We start from the raw sequence: 12,993 nt of genomic DNA on the forward strand, positions 1-12,993 counted from the left end.
TCTAGGATGTGGAGAATGCTGTCCTGTTGCACTTGTTTCTTCTTCTTCTTTGCTCCGATATCAGATCGAATATATTCTCTCGCGACAAACGAGTGACTTCCTCTCCGGGACGCGTTCTCTTTGAACTCCGGTCCCGCTCGTTTTTGTGTTTCTGTTGTTGTCGTCCTCGTTGTGTATTGCGTTGTGTGTGTTGCGGCGGCAGGTGAATGTCTCGCGCCGGGCCCCCGTCTTAAAGGGCTCCTCGGTTTCTGTCTGTGAATGGTCTTCCTGCCATGGGGCCCCCCCTCAGGGGTCCTCTGAGTGACAGGGGCCAAGCGGAGGTCAATCCGGAATAGGAGCGCGGCCCTTGTTTACCGACACACTCTGGAACTCGGACTGATGCTGCCGCCGCGAGAAAATGCAGATTAATTTCCTCTTAGTCATTTCCCAACGTGCCGCGGCTCGCTCGCCGGGGCCCTCAGTCATGATTAACTCCAGCACTCGGCCCCTGCCGACATGGGATGATTACGCACACTCAAGTGGAAGCAACTGCAAGGCATTGACCACAAGGCTACACACACACTATGCTTTTTACAGATATTTCATTACATGTCCAAATTCATACATTCCTACATATATACATACATATACACACACACACACACACACACACACACACACACACACAGGAACGCAAGCACACACACACACACAAACGCCCACACATACACACAGGCACGCACGTCTACACAGATTTGTGCACACACATATCCACCACACCCACACACACACACACTCATAGCAGACACACAATATTGAAGTAACAATAAAAAAAAAACATGAAATTAGCAGGAATTGCACGTCAGCTTTTTGAATCACAATGGCTTCTCCAGTACAGGGTCACATGTTAGATTGTGTGTGCATGTTTCTTGTTCCCGGGTTGCTGGTTCAGAGGGCCCTGGGGTGAGTTTGTCTGGAGCTTAGGTAATCTTGTTGTGATCAGTGATTAGTGCTTGAACGACAGCCCACAGGTCAACAGGTAGTGAGCTAATTGAGCAGCAGCACAGATAACTCACACCTGCCTCTGGTTTGGAGGGAGGATGCGATAGCGGTCTGTATCACGAGACATGAAAGGTTAAACCGATTAATCGCTCCCGTCTCGTTCCACTGATGCTGCTCTGTGATCAGCGTGTGTCATGGGGGGAAAACGGGGACCAAACGTTAAAGATAATCCTTGATTGGGTTGATTTACTGAAAAAGATCTTATTTTTTGAAACCGACAATTTATTTGAAGTTTATGTTATGGAGGTTTTAAGTCATTGTTTAAGTGAATCTAAAAATGTGTGTTGATATTTGAATGTATTGATTATTCCTGGATGAGATTACGGTAGATATACACTTCCGTTCAGAAGTTTGGGGTCACCCAGACCATTACATGTTTTCTATGAAGACTCACACTTCTATTCAACAGTTTTCAGCAGTGCTAACATAATTGCACAAGTGTTTTCTAATCATTAACTAGCCTTTTAACATGATTATGAGCTAAACAATGTACTCCTTGAACACAGGAGGGATGGTTTCTGGAAATATACACCTAAGATATTCCATAAAAAATTGGCCTTTTCCAGCTAGAATAGTCATTTAGCACATTAACAATGTCCACATGTGATTAATTTAATGTTATCTTCATTAAAAAAAAGTAATTGTGCTTTTCTTAAAAAAATAAGGACATTTCTAAGTGCCCCCTAACTTTTGAACGATAGTGTGTAACTAAATAGATGGATGGGTTAAAAGAAAAAAGACATAGATACACAGACACGCAGACAGAGGGATTTGAAGAGCGAGAGATACATGCAGAGAGAGGGCGAGGGGTAGAAACAAGGGACGAGGGGGTAGACAGAGAGTGACAGAGGAGATGAAGAGAGAGCCACACCAAGTTTGCACTCGTTGAATCCCAGAATAGCCTCCTCAAAGGAGAAGGGGGACGGTCCCGGGGTTGCACTTAATACACTCTCTGAAGTCTCGATGCTGGGTTTCCACTCTTATTACCCTAAGCTGAGGGCCTGTTAAGTGTGTGGACAGTTAATAACAAGGTGTAGTTTTCTGACTTGTCAACCTAAGGTCTATGAAGTCCTCCACGGTGCACGCTGTGAGCCGGCCTTTCATCTTGGGCTGTGGCCCTGCCTAATGTGCTGCGGCAGGGCGGGGGGAGGGGAGGGGTGGGGGGGGGGGGGGGGGGGGGGGGGGCAATTTTCGATGCAGACACACAAAGGCCAGGTGTCTGGGCGAGAGGGTAGTGCAGGGAGATGAAGGATGGGGGGGGTGCAGGACGGTGCCCTCTGATGGAACGCACATACAAATGCACATGGGGGCACGGGCGCACACACACGCTCACATGCACCCACACACCCACCCACACACACAGGCAAACACACGCACACATGCATTTAAAAGTGATTGACTCTATACTTGGAACGGCGAAGACAGACCGATATGCAAACGGACCAACAGACTGATTAATAGCCACGCAGGGCCACAACCTCAGTTGATCTGAATAATTAACCATGTCTCTCTCTCTCTGTCGCCCCCTCTTGCTCTCTCTCTCCCTCCCCCTCAATCTCTCTCTTTCTGTCTCCCTCCCATCGCTCCCTCTCTCTCCCCCCCTCTTGCTCTCTCTCTCTCCCCCTCTTGCTCTCTCTCCCTCCCCCTCAATCTCTCTCTTTCTGTCTCTCCCATCTCTCCCTCTCTCTCCCCCCTCTTGCTCTCTCTCTCTCTCTCTCTCTCTCTCTCCACACCCTCTCCCCCTCCCACCTCTCTGTATCCCTCTCCCTCCCCTCTCTCTCCCTCCTCTTTCTCTCCCACCTCCTCCTCCCACCTCTCCCCCCTCCTCTCTCTCTCCCCTCTCTCCCCCTCCCTTCCAGGTCCCTAGCGGTGGGCCAGCAGTACTCGTCGCTGGGCACCCAGCCCATCCTGTGCGGCTCCATACCTGGCCTGGTGCCCAAGCAGCTGCGGTTCTGCCGCAACTACGTGGAGATCATGCCCAGCGTGGCGGAGGGCGTGAAGATCGGCATCCAGGAGTGCCAGCACCAGTTCAGGGGCCGCCGCTGGAACTGCACCACCATCAACGACAGCCTGGCCATCTTCGGCCCCGTGCTGGACAAAGGTGAGCACACACACACAAAGGGTTTTGATAGCGTATCGTTAGCCTCGTAGCATCATTGATATCTTTAGCGTTAGCCGCACGTTTCTCGAATGAAACAGGAAACTAGGTGTAGTTCCGCCCCATTTCAGGGTTTTCCTTGCCCAGGCTGTGCCGTCTGCCCCCACGAAGTTCTGCTAACATAGTAGGGCTGCAGGATCCCAGACTAGAGTAAATCGTGAATGGTCTACACCGACCCATCATCCTCCTCCTCATCTTCATTCTCTTCATCATCATCCTCATCCTCTTCATCATCATCCTCATCATCATCATCATCATCCCCATTCTCATCCTCCCCATCATCATCAAATATTATCATCATCAGTGACAGCATCAACATCACTGCAACAAACAATACCCTGACCTGATACGTCCTGTGTGTCAGGGCCTATAGATGGGACAGAGTGTTTTTACTTGGTTTCCCTTTACTGATATTATTACAGTAGTACTGGTAATACTGAGGGTAACCAGTCCTATTATTCAACTCATTCTAGGAACTACTTTAAACATATAGCCCTCCATTGCTCAATCTCCCCTTGTTGTCAAAGAACAGAAGTAGGAATAAGTCGCGATACAATCCAGTGATTTATTTCCCAGAATACCTGAGGACCTGTGTTGCAATTTCTGAGAATCCCCCGAAAACTTGGAAAGAAAATGGGTTTGAGGAACATCTTGAGAGAAGAGAAAGGAGAGGAAAAATGCGCCTTGAGGCTTTGAGGTCGAATCATTACTTTAACATGGCGGCTTCTGGCAATGCCTCACCGTTGGATTAGAAAAGTTACACTCTGCTCACGCATCATTCATCGTGCTCACGCCACTCCCTGTTCAAATATAGCCGCAGAAACCGTACAGAAATGGGCCGTAAGCCACATGTACGCATGAGCTAACGTATGTACACAAGCCGGGCCCGGGACGCACTGGGCCGTTCGGGGGATTTTCTCCCAGAGGGAATCCCCTTCGACTTCCCCCCCTTGTGCCGTCGTGGTGAGTTAGCCCCCCTCTGGGGAGCCTTGTGGGACTTATGGCTTTTCTCCTCCGTTTAGAAGAACAAATACAGAAGAAAACCGATGCTCCCAAAAAGTCATCCATTACCGGTTTAACCCGGGGCTCAGACTGTCAAACTGCAGCAGGTGCTCATATTATAAGAGAGTATAACAGTGAATTAATTTTACCTTGTTACTGATTTGCTATCCACTTATTTAGATTTAACTTCTTGGGATGGATGTGTGTCCCAAGCATGCGTGTGTGTGTGTGTGTGTGTCTCATAACTGTCACCTAGTTGAGAAAAGACTGATGTTCACTCTTATGATGGTGGGTGGGTGGGTGGGGGACTGGGTGGGTGGGTGTTGTCGGTGGAGGGGTTTGAGGTCAATAAGGGCAATTGCTTTTAATAAACTCTCCAGCCAGTACCTACCATGACAGAGCAGGTCCGAGGCCAAGGCAGGGGGGGTGGCGATGAGGGGTCCGCAGTCCGAGAGACTATTGTGGTGAGAAACGCCATCAATGCCCTGCCATTGGCTCTCCACTCTGGCTCTGCATCGCAGGGGCAGTGAGAGGAGAGGAGAGGAGAGGTTGAAGGTGAAGGAGAAAGAGAGAGAGAGAGAGAGAGGAGAGAGAGAGAGAGAGAGAGAGAGAGAGAGAAGGTGTGGGAGAGAGAGAGAGAGAGAGAGAGAGAGAGAGAGAGAGAGAGAAAGAGAGAGCGAGGAGAGAGAGAGCGAAAGAGAGAGAGAAGGTGAGGGAGAGGGAGAGGAAGAGGGAGAGAGAGAAAGAGATAGAGAAACGGAGAGGGAGAGGGAGAGACAGAGTGAGACAGAGAGAGACAGAGAGTTACTCCCGGGCTTTGGGCCTGGGTAAATGATTTTTGATTGGATTAGGGTCACTCAGGCCCTTAATAATGTGAGAGGTCAAAGTGTCTGGATTAAGTGCCTTTGTCGGGGGACCCTGGCGAAAGTGACTCCAGGGGCTCGCTGGTTCTTTGATAGGACTTAGCGGAGTCACTGGTGCTCGATTCATTGGCTGCGCTCGGATCTGCCGGCTGTGTCTGTCTGCCCCTGGGTCTGTTGTCCTCGCTGAGGTCTGTCTGTCTGTCTCTTTGTCGGCTGCACACACTCGGGTGGTGGGTTGTAACAGGACTGGGGTGAGCGTTAGGATGAGGGTTAGAGTGAGGGTGAGGGTTGGGGTGTGGGTTAGGGTGTGGTCATGGCGTTGCGTCAACGTCCAACCATAACTCTACCTTAACTCTCAGGCGGCTCCCTCATTGATCAGTCAGCCCATTACCTCCCCCGTCCTGCCATCACCATGATGTATTGACTTCTATTAATTTACCAAGACATGCATTAACACAGAAAGTAGTGCGAATGAATGACTAGAAGAAATGTAAGAACACACCTGAAGAAAGCAACGTTGCATATTACAATGGATCCATCCGGAGCGCATGCAAGCAAACACATGCATGCGTGCACAGATACGCACGTGCACGCACGCACATGGGCCTCCCACATCCCAAACACCCAGACAGGCACACACGCACACACACACACACACACACAAACACACACCCGCACACACACACACACACACACACACACACTGCATACCACTGATGTTTAGCTGTCCTCTCTTCTACATCACTTCCCTTTATCCCTCTCTCTCTCTCTTTCCCACTTTCTTACCCCCTCTGCCTTCCCCCCCCCCCCCCCCCCCCCCCCCTCCTCCCCTCCCCCACGCCCTCCCTCTCTCCACACGCCGGATCACGAGCCCTGCCCTGAGGCCGTGTCTGCGTCAGCGCTCATTAATTTACGTTTACCAAAGTGTCAAAACACGCCGCGCTGGAATCTGCCCCCGCGATGAAAGGTGGCCGAGGCGGCGGTCCCCCCTACAGGTGTGGTCCCCCGCCCGGCGCAGGCTGATCCCAGACCTGCCCGGTGCCACCGGTGCTCCACAGAGAGGGGAGCCCACTCCGAGATTACCAAGGGTTACAATCCAGCCCTGTTCTATGGGACCATCTGACAGTCTGCTTTAAGGAACCGTTCGCAGAGGAGTCGAAGGGGAAAACGAAAAAAATACTGAAAAAAACGATTTACACAGGCGTGCGCTCGCCTGCACGTCCGAACACGCAGCGGGGAGTCATAATGTTTTACGCGTGACCGTTAAAAAACACACAAATTAGGGTTGACGCTTAATCTGAGGAAAACCAACGCCAGAGCGTGTCTGAGGTGATTTTACTGGTGATCCGACGACACACACTGCGTAAACTCATCGCCCACGATTACGATTGATACTGGGATCTCACCAAACAGGCAGGCCTGGTCAAGACCCCCATGGGAGAGGGTGGGGTTAGGGATCGGGGGCGAGACAGACGTTCATAACCTCCTGCCGATCCGTCCAAACCCAGTCCCTCGTCCCGCCCCCACCAAGGTAAAGGTCGGGGGGGGGGGCGCAGGTTACGACCTTTGACACCCGGGGAGGTGAGAGTGTTGCGATTTAGGATGTCCCTGAGCTCTCAGGCTTTTCCCCAAACGCATGTTCCCCGGTCCCGGTCGGGGAGTGGGGACGGCAGGGCGATGATCCCACCCCCGGTATATCATTAACTCTGGGCCGTCGAGAGAAAGAGGGGGGTGTGGTAAGTGGAGTTGATGGGGGGACCTTAGGCCCTGCGTCCCGCTGGGCGCTGCTCAGAACACAATATCTCCGCAACCAGGAGATTGGGGCCCAAGAAAAAGCGCTTTTCCCCATTCACACGCCCTTTAGATTGTTTTATTAAACCATTTGAATAGGGATTTCCCCGTCGCCCGACAAGCAGGGTCCGAACGGCGCATAGTTGTGTGTTGCTATGACTTAACTTGGTTCTCACTAATCACTGGCCAGGGCAAATTTCATATAAAATATCTGGGCCCATTGTGGGGGTAACCCAGCGTGACAGTGGCAGCACAATAGGGGATTCAGCCCCCCAGCATGTTATGGGGACCCCTTGCCATGCCGGGGTCTGGCGGGGTTCGGTGGGGTGGCACCGTTTGGTAGGGAGCGTGTTAAAAGGCCGTAAATGCCCTTTTTTAAAAGGCAGGAATTAGAGCGACCGGGAAAAGGGGCTGGGGTCTGCAGCGAGGGGAGCTCAGATACGTCCTTGGTTAAAGCTAATTAATAATGGAACACACATAGAGTGTGTTTAACGTGTATGGAGTAATGTTTTCGGATTGTTCAAATTCTTAAATATCATATAGGCCTGTTTGATGTTTGAGAATTTGAACACAATTGAATACGAATTCAATTTCAATTCAAATTTCTAAATCTTAAATATCTTATAGTGCTGTCCAGAATGTATAGGACATTCTAAACAGCACAATATGATATTCAAGAATTTGTATTCAATTTGAATTCAAAATTAAAATACTATATACGACTGTTTAGAAAATTCTTTCTAAGCAGCACTATATGAAATTTAAACATTTGAATTTTGAATCCAAATTGAATTATAATTCCTTAATATCATATAGGGCTGTTTAGAACGCACACAACATTCGAAAGAGCCCTATATGATATTTAAGAATTTGAATAATCATAAAATGTTTTTTGAATTTTTCCATCTATGTTAAAGACATGCTCCTTTATTTTATTTTTTTATTGTATTGCATATGGGAGTTCAGTTGTGCTGAAGGTGTATAAGATACATGACAAGGCTGGTATCAAGAACTCTTGTTTAAGCTTGTTTAAACCCACATATCACAGACAATGAATATTTGCGTTCCCTCCCTCTATTGTCCTCTTAACAGCAGATAAGGAGGAGGAAGCCTTCGCTCTCTTCCATTGTTGCCAAAAAAACATTAGAACCAGTGTCGTCCTACTACACTCACACCAAAACATCTGTGTTGTGACGCGAGTGACACGAGACCCAGATGTGCATGTCAGGAGGAGGTACTGCACCATGCTCAGCGGTTTGTTTACAGCCTTTTGCTTATTCTCCCTGTGTCTCTGGAACACAGCTGTGTTGGGAAATAAACATTTGTTTCATACTTCACTCGTCCACTGTTCACCACACCGACAACAGAAACTGGCAAACAAAACGCAGCTTCTACTCTCTGTGACTTCACTGGGTTTCTCGCTCCTTCAACCCCTTCATCGCTTTAACCCAAATGCCCCCTGTGTTGTGGGTTATTATCCAATAGGGAACCGACCCGGGTTTTATAGACTTCCTCTCAATAACAGTGTGTCACCGGGCGCTTACACTTCACAGGATGCAACGCCGAATGGCACAGGACCTTTTTTATAACAGACCCATGGTTCACAGACACGCATGCACGCACACACGCATACAAGTGCGCACACACAGGAACACTCACACGCACGCAGGCAAACACTCTTACACACACAACATACAAGCGCACACACACATACACAAACACAACATACAAGCAACCCACACACACACATACACTCACACACACACACACACACACACACACACACACACACACACACACAGACACATACAAGGGCCCACACACACACTCACACACACACACTCTCACACACACACACACACACACAGGTGTGACACCACATTGTTCTTTCTCCTTCTCTTGCGGATCAGCAGGCAGTGGGCAGCCCTCCTCATACGGTGCTACTGTGGAGGCTACTGTTGGCAGTGCCAGTAGACTTTCTATTGCGTCATTGTTTCTAATGCCCTTTAGTCCTCAGACTGGTTGAAACCTGCCCATAGGGAGGTGCCTATTTTCCCCATAGCTTTATGCTTCTCCTCTCCCTCTCCCTCTCTCTCCCCCTCTCACCTCTCTCTTTCTGTCTTTCCTTTGAAAATGATGAATGCACACACAACAACAAACACGTTCACACACACACATCACACACACACAGATACACAAATAAACACGCCCACACACGCACACGCACACACACACACACACACACACACACACACACACACACACACACACACACACACAAGTCCCATATCCCTCATGTTGCTAATCATTTATCTATTAGGCTCACTTCATGTTTCTTTACTTTTTCTTTTGTTAACCATCTCTCTCTCTCTCTCTCTCTCTCTCTCTCTCTCTCTCTCTCTCTCTCTCTCTCTCTCTCTCTCTCTCTCTCTCGCTCTCTCTCTCTCTCTCTCTCTCCCTCTCTCATTCCCTCTCTCTCTCTCTCCCCTTCCCTCTCTTGCACTCTCTCTCCCTCTCCCTCCTTTCTTTCGCTCTCTTGGTCTTTTCTTGTGGTTATGCAAGACCATACAAGCACATATATTCAAGACAACCTCCCTGACACAGTGAATCCTGTAAAAAAGCAGGGAGGGCTGTAGCATGGAATTTGCCAAACACACACACACACACACACACACACACGCACTGACACACACACACACACACACACACACACACACACATACACAATTCACTTTGTCGCTCTCAAACCCACTGCCTATCGCGACAGTGCATTGGAGTGGGGGGCCCTTAATCTACCTGGGCCGTCACACGGAGCGACCAGTGCATTGTGTACAGCCGGGCCCTTCAGTGTGAGGGGCCGTTTCCTAACCTTTCAAAAGCTTAATTGAGTCTCTTAATTATAGGCTCTGTCAGGTCGCTCTCGTCCTCTCATCTCTCTGGAAGTTCCTGATCCCCCGTGAGTCACCAGCCAGCTATGCCAGACGGAGACAGAGAGCTAGCTCTGTCAGGATCGATGTCTCGGGCCGGTTGAAGCCGCGCACGCTTACGCCGCTGTCTCTGAGACCCGGACACGCCCCCTCCCTTTGAAGCCCACAGTGACTCCGTCTATTGATGACTCGCTGGGGCCCAAGCGCCTGGGTTCCTGGGTGACGCGTGCGAATCAGACCCCCTGAGTGTGATCTGGGGTGGGAATGACGTTGCGCGGCGATAAACAACAGCGGGCTAGCTAGGGTTAGCCCCGCAGCACAGCGATGGAGTCAGGCAAATGTTTGTTCCGAGGATATCTGGAACAAGATGAGGTCAACAAAAACAGCTGATTGGGAATCGATTGCGGACGGGAATCACATAAAAAGACTGTATACCGTACAGAATACCTTACAGTGAACCAGTTTGATTCAACAACAGTACAAAGAGATGTAGTAGTATATGAAGTAGTACATGAAGTATATGAAGTACAAGTGCAATGAGAAGAACGTCTTTTATTTGACCCTTGCTTTGTAAGGATAGGTGCCAACTTATCCCTTCCTATACCGTTTTTTTTGTTTGGTCATTGGTATTAGCATTCACATTAGCCTTAGCATTAACCTTAGCAGTAGCATTAGCATTCTTTCGGTGTTTGGCCCCTTAGCCGGTGGTTCTAACCCCCTTGCTCTCTCTTCCCTTCTTACCTCCAGCCACGCGGGAGTCGGCGTTCGTCCACGCCATCGCCTCGGCGGGTGTGGCCTTCGCAGTGACCCGTTCCTGCGCCGAGGGCTCGGCCACCATCTGCGGCTGCGACACGCGCCACAAGGGCCCCCCCGGCGATGACTGGAAGTGGGGCGGCTGCAGCGAGGATGTGGAGTTCGGCAGCATGGTGTCCCGGGAGTTCGCTGACGCCCGGGAGAACCGCCCCGACGCACGGTCGGCCATGAACCGCCAGAACAACGAGGCAGGGAGGACTGTAAGTTCCCTTTGTGTCTTATGCCCTTCTTTCTAGTTAGCCGTTAACCGTTATTCGTTAGCTGTTAGCCGTTGCAGTTTTTCATACATTCAGTCCAAGGACTTGTTCTTCATGGTTTTATGAAGATACAGGCAAGTCAATAAAAATGTATTCTCAATGACCGTATGGCTAAGGCAAGAGAGGTTAGAGCGGGTCACAATGAAGTTTACCAGTTGATTCAATGGTTTCACTTTTACACACTAAGTAAAAGTAGAAGTAGCAGCAGCCGGCACTACAAAATACAGTTGTTCACACATGCATACATAGACATCATAACACTTTAGTTATCCCTGAAGCAGAATACAGGAATATGGTCAGTACAGGGAGTGGAACCCCCATGACATTAAGGATAAAAGCCCCAAACTGTAACCCACCTCACTAACGATACCTTTTGGGTATCGTTCGGTTTACTTTCTTAAGCCTCAGGTCCACCTTGTGGCAGGGTGTCATCCTGCTTGTATCCTTTGTATTGAACTCAATTCAATTACATTTGCATAGCCCTTGATCACAGGTATAGTTTCAAATGGCTTTACAGGTCATATATGTATTGCCTCCATCATGACTCCATCATGTTCCTCCGCCTCTCATGCAGTCGCTCAACGACAACATGTTCCTGAAGTGCAAGTGCCACGGGCTGTCGGGCAGCTGCGAGGTAAAGACCTGCTGGTGGTCCCAGCCCGACTTCCGGGTGATCGGGGACTACATGAAGGACAAGTACGACAGCGCCTCGGAGATGGTGGTGGAGAAGCACCAGGAGTCTCGCGGCTGGGTGGAGACGCTGCGGCCCAAGTACAATTACTTCAAGCCGCCCACGGACACCGACCTGGTCTACTACGAGACCTCGCCCAACTTCTGCGACCCCAACCCGGAGACGGGATCCTTCGGCACCCGCGACCGCTCCTGCAACCTGACGTCGCACGGCATCGACGGCTGCGACCTGCTGTGCTGCGGGCGGGGCCACAACACGCGGACAGAGAAGAGGAAGGAGAAGTGCCACTGCATCTTCCACTGGTGCTGCTACGTCAGCTGCCAGGAGTGCACCAGGGTGTACGACGTGCACACCTGTAAATAATTCGGCGGCAGGGGGGAGCGAGGATTTGTGCAGTTCTTTTTGTTTATTTCTTTCCTTGAAACCAAGACGTCGTGAGCTCAGTAGGCGGGAGAAAGGAAGGGTCAGAGGGAAAGCGCTGAGCCAGTTCATGAGAGACTTCTCGAAGCCGTCGACGCTGGTTGCGGATTCGGCCGATGGCCGCGGAAGATGGAGGGATGAACCGGGGGCTTGTTTTTCGTGTGGCGCCGTAGAACTAGACTTTGAGCCAGTTCCCTGACGTTATTGACCGAAAAAGTTGAACAGAGGTAAAAACGAAAAAAAAAAAGAATTATAAGGTTTGCTCCGTTTTTAACTGTGGAAGGTGTGATGTTGATGGGCCACTGATAGTTGATCACTTATGAATGGTTTCGAGGGATGTGGAGGAAGGGGCCAGGTGGGAAGGTCTGTGTTTCACAGGGCCAGACAAGAGGTACTGTGTCCTGCTGTTGTACAGGAAAAGAGTTGGCCAACTATGCCCAGACGACAAAGCACCATATTGGTGACTTCTTTGTATATACTACACATAGATCGTTTGTGTTTTTATTTAACAGGGCAATACTGATTGCTGATTGCGAAACACTGTGGCTTATGATGAAAGTGTCAATTTTTTCAGTCATTCAGAACCAATCTCCCTAACGAGAAATACTAGCTTCCCGTACACACAATAGCATGTATTTGCCTTAATATATGTTTGTTTTTTTTACCATTGTTACCCAGCATTGACATGGCATGAATGAATATTTTATTTAGCGGTAGGTGTACACTGTCGACATGTTAGCTACGTTTAGGTTAAGAATGCACTTGCAACCGAGTGAATGTAGTTGTTACACAATAGCGTGTTTATGTATTCTCAAATTCTTAAGCTAATACATTAATATCCGATTTAAAGTAGTATTTTTTCGTAGAATAAATGAGCCATGTTGATAAAAATTATAAAAATAATAATAAAACTGGTCAAATAGGAACACAAGTAGATTCTAAAACATTATCCCCATAATGCAGTTACAGAAATGAAAGTGTGACAGTAGTTGCGTTTTTTGAACGTTTTTTCTTTTTCTTTTGATGGTTT

General features: G+C 49.2%; 1 protein-coding gene across 1 annotated transcript in view; it reads left to right on the forward strand.

Annotated features, from left to right (window-relative positions):
* Positions 1 to 11,906, forward strand: part of wnt3a (wingless-type MMTV integration site family, member 3A) — a gene marked incomplete at both ends in the record, with an annotated part of 14,802 nt that extends 2,896 nt beyond the window's left edge. The window contains 3 exons of the mRNA XM_079751674.1: positions 2,901 to 3,142; positions 10,530 to 10,795; positions 11,427 to 11,906. Of these exons, the coding sequence (XP_079607800.1) occupies positions 2,901 to 3,142; positions 10,530 to 10,795; positions 11,427 to 11,906 (988 nt within the window). The remainder of the gene's footprint in view (positions 1 to 2,900; positions 3,143 to 10,529; positions 10,796 to 11,426) is intronic.
* Positions 11,907 to 12,993: the final 1,087 nt, after the last annotated feature.

The sequence above is a fragment of the Pollachius pollachius genome, assembly GCF_949987615.1.
Source record: "Pollachius pollachius genome assembly, chromosome: 14".
Taxonomy (NCBI): domain Eukaryota; kingdom Metazoa; phylum Chordata; class Actinopteri; order Gadiformes; family Gadidae; genus Pollachius; species Pollachius pollachius.